This window comes from Pleurodeles waltl, chromosome 11, assembly GCF_031143425.1.
Source record: "Pleurodeles waltl isolate 20211129_DDA chromosome 11, aPleWal1.hap1.20221129, whole genome shotgun sequence".
Classification (NCBI taxonomy): Eukaryota; Metazoa; Chordata; class Amphibia; order Caudata; family Salamandridae; genus Pleurodeles; species Pleurodeles waltl.
Window position 1 is genome coordinate 97692964 of NC_090450.1, and position 18455 is coordinate 97711418.

At 45.2% G+C, this 18455-nt stretch overlaps 1 protein-coding gene across 2 annotated transcripts in view; it reads left to right on the forward strand.

Annotated features, from left to right (window-relative positions):
• Positions 1–18455, forward strand: part of GOLIM4 (golgi integral membrane protein 4) — a 228212-nt gene that overhangs the window by 100871 nt on the left and 108886 nt on the right. For both annotated transcript variants that reach the window (XM_069213211.1, XM_069213210.1), the window contains exon 2: positions 6264–6338. In XM_069213211.1, coding sequence (XP_069069312.1) covers positions 6264–6338 — 75 coding nt within the window. The remainder of the gene's footprint in view (positions 1–6263; positions 6339–18455) is intronic.

Below are 18455 nucleotides of genomic sequence, written 5' to 3' on the forward strand. Positions count from 1 at the left end.
GATCGTTTTGACCTGCATTTAATCAGAAAAATACTCTATATTTTTCTAAACCTTTATGGTGTCTTTTTGTGGTATTTATACTGTTATTACATGTCTTATTGCACAAATACTTTACACATTGCCTTCAAAGTTAAGCCTGACTGCTCAGTGCCAACCTACCAGAGAGTGGGCACAAGATAATTTGGATTGTGTGTGACTTACCCTGACTAGAGTGAGGGTCCTTGCTTGGACGGGGGGGTAACCTGACTGCCAACCAAATACCTCATTTCTAAAACATATTAAGGAAGACTGAACAGTAGGATTGTTTGCGGTATGTAAGGTTGCACATTTGATGTGGTTCATTTGCTTGCTATATGTGCTCGAAGGTCTCTATTGTATTTGTGTGTGTACCTGTGTGTTCTAGTAATATCTGTTAAATATCTTGGGTTATTTGCTTTTAATTACCTTATATTGAAGCATTGCTATTAATTGAGTATATTGTTTGAGTTACTGATGCAATAAATATATAAAATTATCCTTCTTACTGTCTTTTTGTTGACCTTATCATTGATTGGAAACCTAAGAAGTACTGGTATAGGTGTGAACAAACGCTTTGGGGCGATATTCTGACAAAGACACACAAGCCATCTTTTTTGCAGCCTCACTACAGACAACATTGTAATCACTGCTTTGGGGCTTTGGGAATGCCTCTTGCTCGTAATGGGATAGCGTATTTGTTTATGATTTCCCTGTTCCAGTGGATTTCTTCACTACTTTTGTGTTTACCCTGTCCATGGAGCATTTAGATTTTACACTGCTTTTTGATTGGTTAAGTGTATCCTTCCCCTGCTAACGCAGGAAACTATTTTTCTATTTGCATTTTTTGGTGGAATTTGAACGATGGTGCTCGTTGCAAGAGCTTGGCCCTTTTTTTTTTTTTTGGGTAACTTTTGTTCTCTCTTTACCCACCTCACACCGGTCACCACTGGTTGCCGCCACAGTGTGTCCCTTCTCCCACACTGCTTCTTATTGCTCTACCGAACTCCATCCACTGGAGGCACCGTTCAGCTCAGTGTATCGCTCTCTTCCCCAACCTCTCGCTCTCCTAACGCTCCACCCACTATTACTTGCATTTGCAATGCTTATACAATTGCACCAGTATTGACATACCCAATAGCAGCAGACAGCAATCTTGTAATTTAATTATGTGTACTTCCAGCATGGTCATCACTGCTCTTTCATAATGGCAGAACAACACATGCAAAATAACATTGTTATACCTGTCCAGTTTGGCTGCCACTTTCAGTGTAGATGCTGTGTGGCCGCCATCTTGGAATTTTTTTGTATACCTTTTATTTTACATTCTAAGATGTCTGGCATGTTGTATTTAAATGCAAGGTAATGGCCAGCCCAGCTTCATGTATTCAGAATCACATTGCAAAGATGGTGGTCTAACAATGTTGGCTGTATCCGTGCGTGGGGTGCATTTCTACTAGCATTGGAAAGCCCATGCCAGCAATGAACACACATTGACAAAGTTAAAACTGATTGGCTTTACTAATGTTTGCTTATCAGAGGAGATCATAATCCTTCAAGATCTATTGAACTTGTGAGGGGAACTAAAGTGGTACATGGTCATTGATTATGACAGTGGGATTGCTACAAGAACAAGTGCACATTTCCTTGTTGAAATCCCAACAAGTCCCATATTATGTTGTACCGGTTCCTGAAGCTCCTGCAAGTCCTTTTCCTGTAGCCTCCACCCCTCCCCTGGTGGGGCGGTCCCGAAAAGGTCAGTGGGCAATAGGGAGCTCACTGGCCGTAAATATGGCCTTCCCAAACTTAATTGGGCCCATGGTATGCTGCCACAAGTCTGAGTCAATTTCGCCCCATTGGACCACCAAGTTTGCTGCCATGCCTGTCCAAACCTCCTCATTGTATTGCACCTACACATACCCTCGATAATTCAACTGTGCTTTCCGCATTATATCCATGTACTTAAATAGCACAATCGATCTCTTCGGGTATCACTCACAGTAAATGCTAGCGAAAATCCGGATGTCGCCGTCCAGTTTTCGATAGTACCCAGAACCTTTGGGCGCTTAGCAAGCTCCTACTCCTCCTCCTCCTCTTTCGAACTTGCCTCCCTATGCAGAAGTTTGAGCATCTCTACATACTCTCTCTTCCATAATTTTTCTTGTAGCTAGCATTAGATGGGCCCCAAGAGGTTTAGCGGTGCCCATGTAAGGCAGCTGTTTCAACTTTCTCTCTTTGCTGTCCGTAGCCCCTGTGTCCGCTGTCTCTTCCCCCTGTGCTTCGCCTACCCCTCTACCTGAGCCCCCTAGTCTGCCTACTTCAACTGCTTCTTGTCACCCCCTTGTCTGCCGTCGTCCGTGGCCACTCCTACCTCTGCCATGTATCTTCCTTTTGACAAGCGGGTCTCCCTGCCAGCACCAGATTCTTTGACATCAGTCACCACTGACACCATGGCATTCCCTGTATGCACACCCTTACCTTGCGGCAAGGTCGGCGGCCGCTCCGATGCCTTCCTCCTAGCCAGCTGACCTTTTTATTTGCAGTCCGCTGTCCTTCCCGGTGCACTGTGCGCCTGCAACAACTGAACAAAAATAGTATCGTGTCCCCCTGCCTTTCCTCCCCAATCTTGCTCTTTCCCTCTTCTTCATCTTCCCTGATCGCTCTTTCCTCCACACTCTCTTCATCCAAGTCCAACCAGGAATGCTTCTCTCCCCGCTAGACCACACTCACCCGGCGCCCCAACCCCTAGTGCCTCCACTTGGTTGCGTTCTTGCGACTGCGGTCTTTCCTCGTGTGGCTTGCACCGAGGTGGCAAATTGAGCCCTCTATGCAACTCCAAAGAACAGGATGCTGCCTCAACGGTTCAGCGGGGCCGGTGGGCGTATCACCCCTACCGTCACACAGCCCCGGAAAGGCATCCTTAGCTTTCCCTGGCCGGGCACCCACCTTCTCTATATCCGGCTGGCCGTTCGTGGCCTGCCGTCTCTTTCCAGTGTCTCAGAGCTGTACTAAGCTCACCTAGATCACACCTCGTCTCCGACTGGCAATAATAAAACAAGTCTGATGTGCTGGCACCATCCGCACTTTGCCCTACTTTCAGTTCCCTACCCCTTGGCATACCTGTCCCTCCCTCACCTCCTTCCTCTCCTTCTCCCAGCTCTTCCCCCTCTCCCTGGACATCTTCCCAACCACCTCCCTCGCCTTCCACAAATCCCTCCCTGGACCCCCCACAACGTTACAGCTATATAACCTTATCAGGGACCTAAACACTAACAGTCCCTCTCCTACCCCTTTCCTACCCCCTTTTTCTCTATTCCTCTCATTCCCTTCTGCTTCTTCATCACTCCACTCTAACATAGTAGGCCAACAGGAGGACTCTGGATTCCCCCCTCCCTGGCCTCCTTTTCCCTCCCTCCCTTACACACCCTCTTCCTCATTCCTGGCCCCTTTCCAATACCCCTTGGTCCCACCTAATGTGTGTTCCCCACCCCAAAGAACCTGACCTATCCTTTCCCCTTTCTCTAAATTCCCCCCCGACACACACACACACACACACTATCTGCTAGGAGCTGGCTAAGACCCTCTGCTCCCCCGGCCACCCCCACAATCCTGGCTGCTCCTCATGAGATGTTGCCCCTCCCCCTCCCTAGCCTCCATACAAGATTTACATGAGTCCCCCTTCTTCCCCCCCCACCCTCCCAACCCCCTTGGGGACGCGAGGCCTTCCTGATCCCTGACACGACGCACAGCCATTTGGCCTATGCGTCACCTGTGCCTCCTTTCGGTCTGTTGGGCTGGACAGTTTTCCTCTGCGTGCCGCCCCTTCTCCCCTCCCCCGCCCCCCCGTAAGCAGCAATGATGCGCATGCTCCCTACATCACCCGGCCCACCTTGGAGGCCGCCCACCGAACCCGCGGGCGGCCTAACCTCCTCACCTGTGGCCCTTCACCCTTCCTGCGCCGTGGTGGCGAGCAGGTCCAGATGGCCGCCGCCACACCACTCACCACACTAGCCAAAAGCCTGCCAGCACGCTCTCATGGACGACGTCCATTCGGCTCTCCTCCCTCATGAGACGTAGGGCCTGCTGCACCCGCTCCTCTGATGACATTCTGCGGCTAAGTCAACTCCTTCTTACTTTATATTTATTTATTTATTTATCTTACTGCTTTACCTCTGATTTAGCATATAAACGTCCTTGTGACGGGCTAACTAACCTCTGCCTACAGCACCTAACTGACAAAACAATTCTTACAGCTATGTGCCAACCACAAAGTCACCTCGCCCAAAATGGTGCCCTGCATCTAAAATGGCGCCCTATTATACCCAGCTGCCCATAGCCCAAAAATATTGCAGCCATCCCAATGCAGCCTCAGACTGCACCACTTCCCCAATCTTGCGGGGGGCACCTCCTTCCAGTCAGCAAACCCCGCACCTCCCTCCCCAAAATCACATTGTCCTGAGTTCTGGATGCTAACGGGAGTAGAGATTAAGAGTTATTAGTTAAACTGGTGCAGAGTATTGAGAAAAACATGCCTTATGTATCTAATCCTAGTGGCTGGAATTACTACAATTTTTTTATATATATATATATATATATAACAGCAACAGGGATCTAATTGCCCTGTAAATATAGATGTGTGAATTGAGAGCAGAAGAGCTGAGTGTTGGCACAGAAGTCAGAAAAGTGAGGATGGAAGGTATGTAAGGCAAAATGAAAGAGGGTAAGGAAGCTTGCAAACCAAAAGTGACTGAAAATTTATGTTAAAAATGTAATGTTTTCATTTCAGGTATGTGGGACATTTTCCTTCTGCAAAGAAGTAATCTCTAGTGAAATCTGTTCGTAGCTGCTCTTCTGTATATCAGTGTATAGTAATCCTGTGAACAAAATTAGCCATGTGGAACAGCATTGGTGATGATGACTAAGAGAATTCTCTTTTCAGACTGGTGTGATATAGATCTGAAGACTGCATTGTCTATGGCACAGTGGACATGGCAGTGCCTATGCTTTGATGCATCTTCAAAATGAATAGTTTGCAGGCAAAGGTGGAATGCTGTATAGTTTCTGATATGTTCCTGTTAGGCTATCAGGACTGTTCCTTACACATTTAGGTATATTCTGAGATTTACTTGAGTTTACCTGTAAAGTTCACCCATATTAATGTTTGTCACACACAGTGTTGTGTCCAAATTAACAGGCTTGAATCATGCAGTGCTGAGATCTGTTCTTGCACTTGGATTTGCCAAACGTATATTAAATGTGCATAAAGAAACATCTGGTGAGAGGGGAAAAAAACTATTTTCATATGTATTCAGAATGTCACTGACTAGGTAAACAGGTGTTTTCACACATTATTCTTTAGAACACAGATGTAGAAATTATTCATCAAGTGTGGTGTATTTATGTAACTGTTCCAGAACTGGTGGAATTTATAAGGCTATTCTTGGAAGGAATTACTCCATGATTGTGGGCAATGGTGGGGAGGCTTCTTTAAGTAAGGAAGGGTGATTTTGCATCAGAGCAGATGCACTAGAGCAAATTAGAGGTTGCTACTTGTATTTTGCTTAGTTTATGTTCATGAACATCATTAAGTTGACATTCGAAACATCGGTGTTCACTGGGGGGACTCAGACACTTGTAATCGTGTTACTGCTAACAAGTGATTTTCTGCTGTCGATGATTACTGGGTTACTAAGAATCATCCGCTTTGTGGGCGAGTGGGTGTATTGGGTTCCCTTCTTGGTATTATTGTGCTAACAGTGTCATAGTTACAAACCTAGTGCCAATTCGAAGAGTAGGCCTTGACTGCTCGACTTTGCTCTTTGGAGGGTCAGTGTGTACAAGGGGGTTGATTTAGTTATCCATTGCATTGCAAGGTTACCCGAGGTCCTGGAACAACAGTAGCAAATTATTTTTTCGATCCTTAGGTAATATCCCTTAACCAGGAAAAAAGTATTCTCATATACCTTGTGACATAAAGGCAAATTTATCTGAATTTTCTTGATTCAGTTTATTATGGTATTCCTAAATGATCAATTGTGTTGTTTTAGTGCAGTACTGACAAACCATTGGCAAGTTAAATTATATACCTCATCACTTTGTTAAATGGATGAACCAGTTTGTAAATGTTTCAATGACCATTTTTGATTTTGGGGAGAGGGGGGTTTTGAAGCTTGTGGGATGTTTTTTTTTTTGTTTTTTTTTTCCTTTCTTTCTCTTTATAATGTACTTTAATGTTTGGTTTATTTCAGTTGTCTACGAACACCGGTCACGGCTAGAAAAATCTCTCCAGAAGGAAAGACTGGAACATAAGAAAGCAAAAGAAGGTACATTTGAACCCTACTCCCTAAAGTACATGTTTGGAAAGAATGAATGTTAAATTCTGTTGCTAACTGGAGTTAGTAATGCAGACGCATGTGTACCCTTCTGAAAAAAGCTGTCTTCACCCAAAAACCAGTTGAAGAAGTGCTGGTAAGGATTATTTGAAAAAATCTGACCCATCCCCCCCCCCCCCCCCCCACCCCCCCCCCCCCTGAATTTGGGGAACTAAGGGAGCTACACGCCCTTCTCTTCTCCCTTCCATGCACTGCTGTTGTGGCATGATTGAACTTTTTTAGTATATTTATAACACAACCCCAATTCTACCATAACAAACGGTTTACAGTCAATACCATGCGTTTGGGAATTATCTTCTTTGTGGCTGCTTAATTATTGTGGCCGCCATGTGTGCATTTCGCAGACCGCATCGTCGGTTTGCATGGTTGTGAGCTGCACCTACAGCACACAGCCAGGAACCTAGATGTGCACCCTGCATAGGGCAGACCAGAACTGAGTTTTGTGTATGTGGTCTGCTCAGTGTAGCTTCATGATAGCAGGTGTTTCTTCAGCTGTTAAGTTACAGTCATATGTCGATTGTAGCCTCCTTGGAACAGCTTAAAACTGGCAAGGGGAGTCTGTAATGCTGACTGCCTTGTGCGTCTAGCTTTGCCTTTCAGTGTGCAGATGTAGAAGTATATGCACGCTTTAGCCTCATAATACACTGATAAAGTCTCATAGTTTCAGATGTAGCTCAAGGTTTCTATGGTAACCTCTCAATACACAAATATCCTGCTTTGCTAAAACATACTTGTATGCTTGGAGCAATCATAATATGAGTCTGTGGCCTCGTGTGCCTATAGAAGCTTATTTACTTTTATATTGTAGTCTTATCAATAGAGAGGTTCACATGCGCTGCTTGTGCTAGAGTTCAATGGTTCTGCATGCACTAGATTACGTCCCCTTATGCTCAATGCAAGTTCTTATGCTGACTTTAAACTCCAAGTGCCCAGGGTAACCTCGGAAACCTGGTGCAGTTGAAATCTTGAATTGCCATAATAGCTTATGGCCATTACATCTTTGCATCATTTTAATATACAAGAATTGCGTTGTATGTAAAGGTATCTCTTCTTTCTCATTGTGATCTCAGGACTCCACTATACACTTGTGTCACCACCTAGGCTTCAAAAGATGGGTATTTAGTTGAAATGCAGATCAGTTTGTTGTAGGTAGTACGTGAAGTCCGTTAAAGCAGAGCTGAAAAGGTAAAAACTGGGTTGGTGCTTGCACGGCCATTACTCCCAATGTCTTTAATTCAATCTATTCACATGGTTTATGGAGTTTAGAACATTGGAAGGTTGGGAGCTCCATTGAAGACAGTGGAATAGCTCCGGGCTGATAGTGGCTGGTATAAGCCAGAAGCTCCAACATTCCAATGTTTGTCTAAATGTTTCTACCTTTTTAATTTAGAATATTCTCTCCTTAGTGGGTGAATGTTCTAATAGCCTTAGAACCATTCTGCCTTGGTTATACCGGTTGTTAAAAGCCCTCTTCGTCGTTATAGGCCCTCGCCTGGGTTTCGGACCGATAACTTGGGTACATGGCCTCTAACAACCAGTGTAGCCCTCGGCAACATGCTATAAGGATATTATAGTGGGTTGAAATGCTGTTAATATACATTATTTCTCTGCTGTGAAAATATTGCACTGATCTCTGCCGCCGCATAGCTGCTTTTTATTGCTGACTCTTTAAATATACTGTGTGTGTCCATTTCCTGGACACCTAAAAACCCAAATCTCTTGCTACTGTAGATTATTGAACGATGTCATCCTCCACTTTTGCTGACATGCAAACATGGAGGTGTTACCCTAGTAGTATAACCCACATTTATAAAACCACACTGCTCTGCTTGAATAAGATGTCCCTTAGTGTGATGCTTTGATGTGGAGCCCTCTGTTCTGTGATCCTCTATGAAGTTTGGGGAGGGGCAACTCCTCATGATGCAGTGGAAAAATACTTGATTGCTGTCCCCACATTGTCAGCCAGGAGTAATGTGGCAATGCTTCTCCTACCCACCCCTTCATACGGATGTCAGTGCACAAGTTTGTAATCAGAGCATCTGTAAATCTTTCTAGAACCCTCGGCTGTGCAGAATTAACAAGCACCTAGCCATATCTGGTTACAGGCTAATGCTACCTATTATCCATCACAAGTGTTACTTGTTAACCTCTGATTATGTTCTGGAATCATTGATAATTTTCTCCCCTTTGAGTTTGTCATTTTGTTCATAGCATCTGACAATTTTTAAGAATTAATTTTTTTTAAGGTTTGCTCTAAAACATGTTAGTGTTGCTTGAGTATGTCACTACAGAAACAAAGCCTTGTGCCAATTATGTGGGATCTATTTTGTTTCTCTATTATTCTGTGTGCCTTTTGGAAGCAAGCTCTTGAACAATCGGATTCTGGCCATTACCCCTGAGAACTCTAGGGTGTCCACTTGAACTTGGCTGTGTTTTTTTTTTGTTTTTTTTTCCAGCTACGTCTTACTGCATGTTAATGATTGATACAAAGCTTAGCTCGTGGTTTAAACCCCAACCACTTAATATACTGCACACATATACCAATAGCTCAATCTGTGAAAGTGTAAGTGTCAAATCTAAATGCCTTTCTCAGCTAGCCCTTCAGCCAGGGATTTTCTGCATTCTAAAACTACTCAGAACATAGCGCAGTCAGAAGCCTTAAGTTGAGAAGATTCAGACAGATGACAGGAAATCCAATTCGTAACATGCACAACTCACCCAGTTGCTATTTGGTTTTCCATCTCAGCCCCTTTGATCCTTAGACCATACTCAACAGAAGCCTTTGTCATGACCCAGTTTGAGTTTAGTGCATAATCAACTCAAGGTCTTCCCTCCAGCCTCTTGGAAGGCCGCCTTAATAGTTCAAGGATTTTTTTGCCATGTCTCTGGCATTTAATCCCATCTGGTTGAAAATAAGACCTGGGAGTCATTGAACATGATTTTTTTTTTCCTGGGCTTCACTCTAAACTTGCTCCTGCACCAATTTACTATCAAGCTGAACAATAACAGTAGGGTGACCTAGTCTCCCTTGAAAAGCCCCAAGCTGGACTTAATGGGGGGTACTGGCCACTATTTTCAGGTGAATGGTGCCCACCTTGAACCTGTTCAGCACCTTCAGCCTCCCCTGCCTAGAAGCCCTTAAGATCCAGTCCTTTCACAGCAGATGCAAAGTCCATAGCTGGAGATATGCACTCTGGTTGTCGATTTTCTCCACATGACTTGACATTTGCCTGTGTTGCATCTCATCAGCTGACGGTTCACCTCTCACCACCTTTAACTCTGAAGTAAGACCCATACTACTTATCTGTTGTTGCCAGATTCCACCCTCCCTTTTGGTAACCACAGACTCTAACTTTAACACTTGTGCTAGGAGAAAAAAAAAATCAGCACCACCACCACACAAACCAGGTATTTGTAAGGGCTAAGTGATATCTTCGTAAAATGCTTACACCTCCTTTCTTCGCATAGTTGTCAGTTTCATCTCGCACCACAATAGGGCCTCTGAACTGATGCAAAATAAGAAAAACTTCCAACATATTTGCAAAGCTTCAAGTAGAATTCTTCAGAAAACAGTTAACCTTGGTGCTTCGTCTACCAGTCATGAGATACTGTGAGATAAACCTTTAATGTTACTGCTGAGATGGTCAAGAAGAACATATAGGTTTTAGCTTCTGCCAAATAATTCCATCCCTCTGCACAGGATCATATAGGCTGTATCTGTGTTTTTCCACTGATTCTCACCAGTTAAGCGCTCTTCTCCTCACCAAACCTGGTCACCCCTTGGTGCACCATCAGAACAGCTGCCAGAGCAGTGCTACCTGCCTCCAAGGTGTGCTTAGGCTACCACCATCATCCTCAGCTGAGTTGTTTCATCTCAAAAACAATAATGCTCCTGAATCAAACAACCCACTTCATGCAACAAGCTAGAGAACTAGCGACAGAGTGGTGCCCTCAAACCTGGCTAAGGTTCACTTCACTACTCTGTGTGTTGTAGAGTGAGGTTTAACGATGCACATCAACTCTACATCAGTCCATCTCACAGTCAGGACCTGATGCACACTCCCAGGCTCCTGATGGTTTCCCTTATCCCTGCTGTTCACTCTGTCTGCATGAACTGATGTCACTGTTGACCAATCTCAACTATTAATTCCCAGGTCTATAATCCCCTTGTGACCGCATCCATGGTAATCCAGCGTCAAACACTGACCCCTTTGCTCTGAATCTTGAATCATGCCTCCTAGATGTTGGCAATTGGACTGCAAAGCTGTACGTATGTAAGCATTCTATGTCTGTATTTCTGTTAGTGGGTAGACCAAGAGATTTTTTTGTTTTGTTCCCTTAATCTACTTTAGACTGTACTTTTCTTAGAAGTTTAGGGATTGTGTTCTGCTTTAATAAACCTTATTGAATTTTTCAAGCCAGCTGACCAAAGAAGACGGATACTTTCTGTAGACCGTTCTGTTGTCAACTTGCTAAACGGTAGAATTTCAGTAGTCCTCTTTTTTCATTGTACAGAATATATCCTACCCTTCCTCATCGAGTTCCAGTGAGGATAATCTGGGCCTTTGCCACCGATCGATGATCTATTAATTTATTTGCTTAATTAAGAACAGACCAGTCATCCAGCCACGACTTGGAGGCAGTGAAAGTGTTTGTCCTCTGGGGACCGGATTCTTAAGCGCCTAGTGTGACTAGTCATCCTAATGACCCATCTCATGAATGAATGATTCATTACAATGGCCCCATCTCTTCCATGACCATGAATGAAGTGTGGCCTTTTAGATCGCTAAATGTGTCAAGAACTTGGTATTATTCAAATATGTCATTATCGCCCTGAAAATTGAAATTGACTACTGGTAATAGTATCCAGTGGCATAATTAGCCCGCCCAAATATTGTGATTTGACATTCTGGCTTCAGTAATGTTTTATTTCTTCTGACTCTTCAAACAAAAGAATTTTGAAGTAGAGAAACCCATTTGAATGACTGATATCATCTAAATGTAAGAAGGAAATTCTTCTCATAGAAAAATCTTTAAGGTCCTATAGAAAGCGTCATATTTTCTTTAACAGGCTATTGCATTTTGTCCTTAAATTTAGCCGTGTTAGCATTATCAATCAGGCAGCACAAGATTTGTTCTGCAATTTAGCATGACCCTTTACTTTCTTCAGATTTTATTTTATCTTGCACAATTTGTGTGCAGTAAAGTGAAAAACATTTTAGCCAAGATTTAGCAAAAGTCAAACAACATATTTTTAGAAACGTTTTGCCCGTTATACTGCATACTTGCAGGAAGTTTAAGTCTGCAAATAAGCTAATTTGCACTGCATGTATTTTTAAATTTTTATTTTTTTATTTTGAGAGAAACAGTAACTAGTAATTACATGGCCCACCAAGAGTAAGAACCAACCAAAGCAACGTATGTCAAAGAATGTATGCACTGAGAAGCCAAAAAAAAGCAAAAAAATGAACATTGATTGAAATAATTAAGTTAGAGGGGAACGGGAGGGCAACATGGGAGAAAAAAAGGACTAAACTGCCCAAGTTCTGACCAGCAGCAGCATTCATATCATCACTAGCATGACTGGCCCCATATCCACTTCAGCGTCCTTCTCCGTGGGTCCCCCTCTATTAGCGCCATTTCCAACATGGTCATATTCAAGAATTCACTCCACCGAATGCAAGGAGGCTCACTGGATAGCCAAAAATGTATAGAATCAATCTTGCCAGGGAAATTGTGAAAAATATAAACCAGCTAGGAGGGGAGGAAGAACTGGCGAATGTCCCAACATAATCCGTTTTTGATCGATCACAGCCTTAAAACAAGATATACTGTGCATTTTCCCCAAAACAACCTCTCAAAACCGACCCAACGTGGGGCAGGATGCAAAAATGTGAACCAGATTGCCCCCCTCTGTCCCACATCCTAAGCAGCGATCCTCTGCCCACCGCTTCATAACAAAAAGCTGATGAGGCGTATAATACACATCATTAATACATTTAAAATGATGCGGCTTTAATATGCAACACATTTAAGGTCACCCGCGCCAATGTAACAATGCAGTTTAGATCACCCTCCATCACCTCAGTATTGAGCAGTTGACTCCGCCTAATCAGCTTACATATTTAGGACGGAAAACCTAATTTACCCTCCTGTGTTTGACAGTTTTTTTGAGAGTTGGGAGAAGGGTACCCTTCTTACCTTAGGCCAACTGTTCAAAGGAGATGTTCTTGTCTCATTTGAGAAGTTGCAGTAACAGTTCTCTCTTCCTAATGCTGGCTTTTATAGGTGTCTTCAGTTATGACATTTTATTTCTAGCTGTAAGGAAGGTGAGGTAAATTGTCTTGATAATCCTTTACTGGAGGATATAAGAAAAGCCACAATAAAGACAAATGTCAGGCTGCTTTATGATTTGTTTCCTAGGATCATTCTATCAACTCGTTTCAGCTAAGGGTGAACTTGCACTGCATTTTAATAGTAAACTGTTCTGATTGCATTTCGAGTTGTGCGTAGGTATGTGTAAATAGTTATAATCCTGCATAATTAATGATTTTCGCAGCAAGAAAAATGTGCAACATTTTCGCTAATTTTCACAATGAATTTTTTTTAATGCTTTTTTTGCCTGTCGGGGACAAACATTTGTATTCCCACAACAGTTCCGCTCGGCACAGCAGATAGTATGTACATCCATCACATTTCCCCACCCCTTTCATGTTTTACCAGTTTTTGGACTTTTACGGCCCGGGTCTTGGTTCTTTATTGCATATCGTGTAATCAGTGGCTATCCCCAGTGTCCCGTGGCAAGCTCATATGTGGTGGTTCTGGCCTCATGTGGCCACTGTCTGGGGTCCAGGGTCCCCACATTTTTTCTCACTTCCCTGGGCACCCAACCCTCTCCGCCCCTTGCACCAGTCCAAGTCAGACTCCCACTGATGCACTATTGGTGGGGCTGGGTGACCTCATAGTCTTGCTACATTTCGCTTAGCCACTCCAAATGCCAACATTGCCCATGTTTTAGCTTATCTGGGTATTTGCTCATCTTCCGTTATATGCAGTAGGATCCATTTCTCATGTATCTGGTGCTGAAATCCCATTGTTTGTGTGACCCGTGCGGTGACATCTGCCCAGAAGATCTGGATTACCAGGCATGACCGTAGGATATGAAAAAAGTGCCCGGCTGACCACATCCCCGGAGGCACTTAGATGTGTCAACCATGTGAAGTTTGTGAAGAAGCGTTCTGGAGCACTATGCCCTATGAATGAGCATTAACTGTATTAACCGGAATCTGGCTTGGATAGCTATTTCATTTGGGCTCTGCAGTGCCTCCTACTAGTCCTCCTCCAATAATTCACCCAGATCCCTGACCCATGCTACTCTGAGGGAACATAATATGTCTGAGGCATTGTTTAGACATTTCCTGTATGTTAGTGAGATTTTGTTCCCTGCCATATGCTCTGTGAGGAGCCTGTCTTCCAGGGGAGTGGCGGCTGCCAATTGCTCCCCTTCCCTGATGTGGCACTTCAAGGCGTGGCCCAACTGTAAGTATTTATAGTGTTCACTTTTTCTTATGCCATATTCCTCTCTCAGGGTTGCAAAGGGGATATATGCCCAGTCTCTCCAAATGTTGCCCAATCTCTCGATGCCTACTAGTTCCCACTTACTGAAGCCCCTCAGTCTACCCACCTCTCGTAGGAGGTCACTATCCCACAGTGGGGTCTGATCTGTTAAGATGCCTTTTGACCCAGGGTCCCTCCAAGGCCTGACCACTGTCCACATGTGAACCGGGAGTGTTTGTTCAGCGTTGCGCCTTTATAGCACTGTAAAATAGTCCCCCTCCAGGTCTCCTCCTCTAGGTCCTTTCCAGTCTCATGGCTGTGTTGCAGTGTTCGTACTTCACAAGCAGCCCCCCTCGCCCGACATCCGGTGGCTGCCATGACCCCACCGCAGATACGGTGAGACTCTGCAGGTCCCTTGTTTCCTCCTGCCCTCAAGCCAGTCCCACGCTTCTTCCAGGGTGCTAAACAACCATGCCTTCCCCTCCGTTATCAACTTTTTTTTTTTTTTTTTTTGCAGAGTACAGCATCATGTATTTCAACTCTGTCGCGCAGGGCACGTTTGACCTTGTCGAAGCATTTGCATTGTTTCTGCACTTGTAGAGTGAAGTCTGGGAAGATGTGCACTTCCGTTCTCAGTGCGAAGCTCTTCATGTGTACTGACTGCTTTCAGTATCGCATCTCCATCTCTGTAATTGAATATACGGGCTATGATCGTTTTCTGAGGTGCCCCCGGGGGTGGGCGGGGAATCTGGGCCCTGTGCACGCTTTCCACTGAAAATAATTTTGAGAGTCTCTTCGGCTGCAGCTTATTCGTGATTAAGTCCTCCACAAACAGATCAACGCTGTAGCCCTCGGCCCCCTCGGATTCCCCCACTATTCAGATATTGTTCGGTCTCGTCCTTCCTTCCTGATCCTCAAGACGGGCGGTGAGGACCGTGGTTTCCTTTGTGAGATTTTGTACTTGTTTCTCCAGGCGTTTTGTGACCGACTGTTAGCCCAAGATCTGAAACTCTGCCACAGTTACTTGACCACTGTTTGCAGGGCAGGGGAGGGGAGGGAGCCACCAAATGCATGTGTAGTCACTTGTGTCCCCAAGGCGTCTTCCCTGTGGCTCCTGCGCCCGCCCCCCATCTCTCATGGCCTCTTGGCCCACAGTTCGTTGCCCGTCTGTTTCACCGGGGCACAGTCTATGTTCTGGGCCACTACCTCCAGGCTGTCCCTGCACCCAGGGCCTCTGTAGTCCTGCTGCGTTCTCTATGGTCGTTTGCCTCTTTCACCCACCCGCTCACTTGCCTCCACTCTTGCGGCTTTCGTGGTCCTCTTGTGCTGTTCTCCTCTTTTCGTCTGCCCCGTAGTCCACTCTGGGTGCAGCTGTTTTTCTCTGGCCTCCCGCGGCCTATGCTGCAATAAGGCTCATTTCAGGGTGATTGGGAGAGGGGTGGCCGGGCCAAGGCAGGAAACCTTTCTCTCGCGGCCAGACCTGCCACCTCCTGGGGCCCAGCTGTCTTCCCTTCACACTCTTTCCACCCCCCAAAGCCCCCCCCCCCCCCAGGCCGATTTTATCTCCCCTCTCTGGTCCTCCCCACGGCCGGATAGCACACCTCGCCCCCTCACCGCTTACAGTTTTACTCCCTCATGGCAGGATTTTCAGGTGTTTCAGAGTTGTGGCGGCCGGACAGCTGTTCAGGTGCGGCATCTTCAGCACTGGCTAGCCACGCCCCCGCGGGGGACAGACTCAGGCTAAGAATGTCTTGCTGAGAGACATTTTCTGATTGAACAAGTCTCCTGCTGGTAAGTCTAGAAGAGTTGAGAGATCGTGTCCAAAAACTTTTTTTAGGCCCTGAATTTTCAAAACTTTTTGGAAAAGGAACACTATGGGGTAATACATGAATTGTTCATACTACTGGATCAGCAGTGCACCCCTTTAGGTTGAGCGCACAAGCGGTCTGGCCTGTTGTAATACATCTGTGGGCTTTTAACCACGCCCACTGCACACCCATCACTATCACCCGTTCATGGGCTTGCCTTTCAAAAATCCTTTATCATTGGTAAATGCTTTACGTTTGTCCCTCCTTGGGACAGTTTTATTCCCACCTTGGCCATCTACCCTGTTACATGGATAGTTGCACGTTTTCCAATACGTTTGATTGCTAGCAAACTTCTTTTCCCTCGTGTGTCTCCTTCACACTCGCGCTTGTGGTGGCCGTGGTGCTTTGAATTGGCTTGCTTATGTCAGCTGTTTTACTTTTCGTTTTCAATTTATGTGGCAAGAAAAGGCCAGTTACGAATTTAAAATGCTAATAGCTCTAACTCGAGACCCATTGCATTGCAAATGCTTGTTATGTCTGGGTTTTGACTGACCTGTTGCTACAAGTTATGTAAGGGTCCGGCAGTTTCAACTATTGGCTTTGTATGTTCAACCTTGTTCTCTCTTTGACTTGACTTTTTCAATCGTGACTTGGCTTAGAGCAGTGGAGAATTAATCTTTCACCTAATGCTGTTAGCTATGTGGGTAAATCCTTACGCCTCCACTGCTATGAAACTGCACGAGGGACTACTTTACAACCACTCCGTGCGCTACTGAAGGCTACCTCCTGTGTGACTAGCTTTAATGTGCCAACGCTACAAGCGTTAGCACTTTAAACCTAGACTTACTGACTTTGTCATTTTTGTCATTATAAGACCCTCTAACATTAGACGAGGCCTTGACAGGAGACCGGTGTTTCCACTTGGTTGTCACACTTGTTTCTCCAGGGCGTGCTGGTTTGTGTATGGAAAGGAAATCATACACCCTGCCCATTCCTTCAGCAAAAAGGTACAACAAACTGTTCTTTCACGAGGCTAGGGCGAGGCTTTTCCATCCTTGGCACGGTGCGCCTCCCCCTTGCCAGGGTACGTCTGCTGTTCTTAACCTGAACTGGAGCAAAACCCAACAAAGAGGTCACTTATGGACCTGGGCATGCTTGTTAAATGGCTAATATAACTTGGCGTAAAATGCCTTAACTTCATAAAAGAGTAGGTCTCATTCACGGAGCTTTTTATCCCAGTGTAACAAGGATCGTTGTTTCTTTTCGGAACCTGCTGCAGTACTCCGGCCTGCTGCAGTACTCCGGCGATACAAAGTGCTTGCCAACCAAGTCTTGTGATTCTCTGCTGCCATCTACTGGGCATTGTAAGGTACTACTGTAGCTTGCAGTTGAAATTCTAGTTAGTGGGTTTAGCCTGTTAATACTAAACTGCGTAGAAAGATACGTTTCCCCATACCACGGGATTAGAACCCCCATTTGTATTTTCCAATTAAATTAATATCTCCTTGTTTTTTTGGGGACTAGTCCAGTGCGGGAGCTTGAGGACTTGGTCCTGGAATTATGTGTTCACGTGCATACAATAGTGCCCTGACACAGATTTCCCACTTTGGAGACTGAGCGACCTGTTGGAGATTCACTCGGAATCACCTTTAGTGCTGTGACCCAGTGCTGCTGATAGCCCCGGCACTGATAATGAAGGGTACGGTACACCCATATGTGGTATTTCCAGTGTAGCAATTTAATAATCCTGGCCGTGGTGTATCCTGAAATAGATGGCAAGGTATACTACTCCTGAACTGTTTCTCTTTATTTCACTCACCAGATATCGTGTTCCCAGTCCTGCCATACATCATTTCTTTGAAATCCATTGGGTTAAACATGTTCTATCAAATTAACGCCAAAAAATTAATTTTGCATTCACTCCCTCCCTTTTCTCCTTTCCTCGCCGTGTCCCTCCTTTCTCCCTTCTTCCTCATAACTTCCCACTCTTGCTTCTCCCCTCTGTAACATCTATCCTTTCCCTCTCTCATTTCCTCTCTTCCCCCTTTCCTCACCTCCTTCCTTGAAGATGTCAACCGCAATGTAGTGTTTGCTTGAACACTGTGGTGAGTTTAACATAAATCACACTGACACAGATGGCAGCTCTTACTGTGCACGTGGTCGGGCCTGGTATCAGGCCGCATCGGTTATGGCAGCTGCCTTCTCACTTCCGCGATCGCGCCGTACTGATTATCCTGGCCGACCACGCCTCTTTATTCTGTAACATAGCCTGTGGTCTCGGGCTAAACCAAAATGCACGAGGTCGCGGGTGCGTCATTACAACCTCGTGATGGCACGCCCCACGAGGAGACACCCCCGCACCTAGTGCTGTTCACTGGCCGGTTACGTCACTGGTCTGCGACACAACAATCCTCCAAAACCATAGCAAACAAAACACGATAAACATTAGATAACATCTTATCCGTCCCAGAGATGATCATGCATTCTTGTGGAGGGACGGGGGTTACTGCGCAGATTGTATCTGGTGGATCCTGAACGTCCTTGGCCAGGACTTGGAGCAGGTATAGGACTTGTCGACTCGGCCTGAGTCGGAATTGGTATTTTCTCCTGTGCATCAGCAGCACCAGGACTGCTATTACTGTTCTCATTAGGTGACGACGGGTGCTCGTCCTCATCAAGCCAG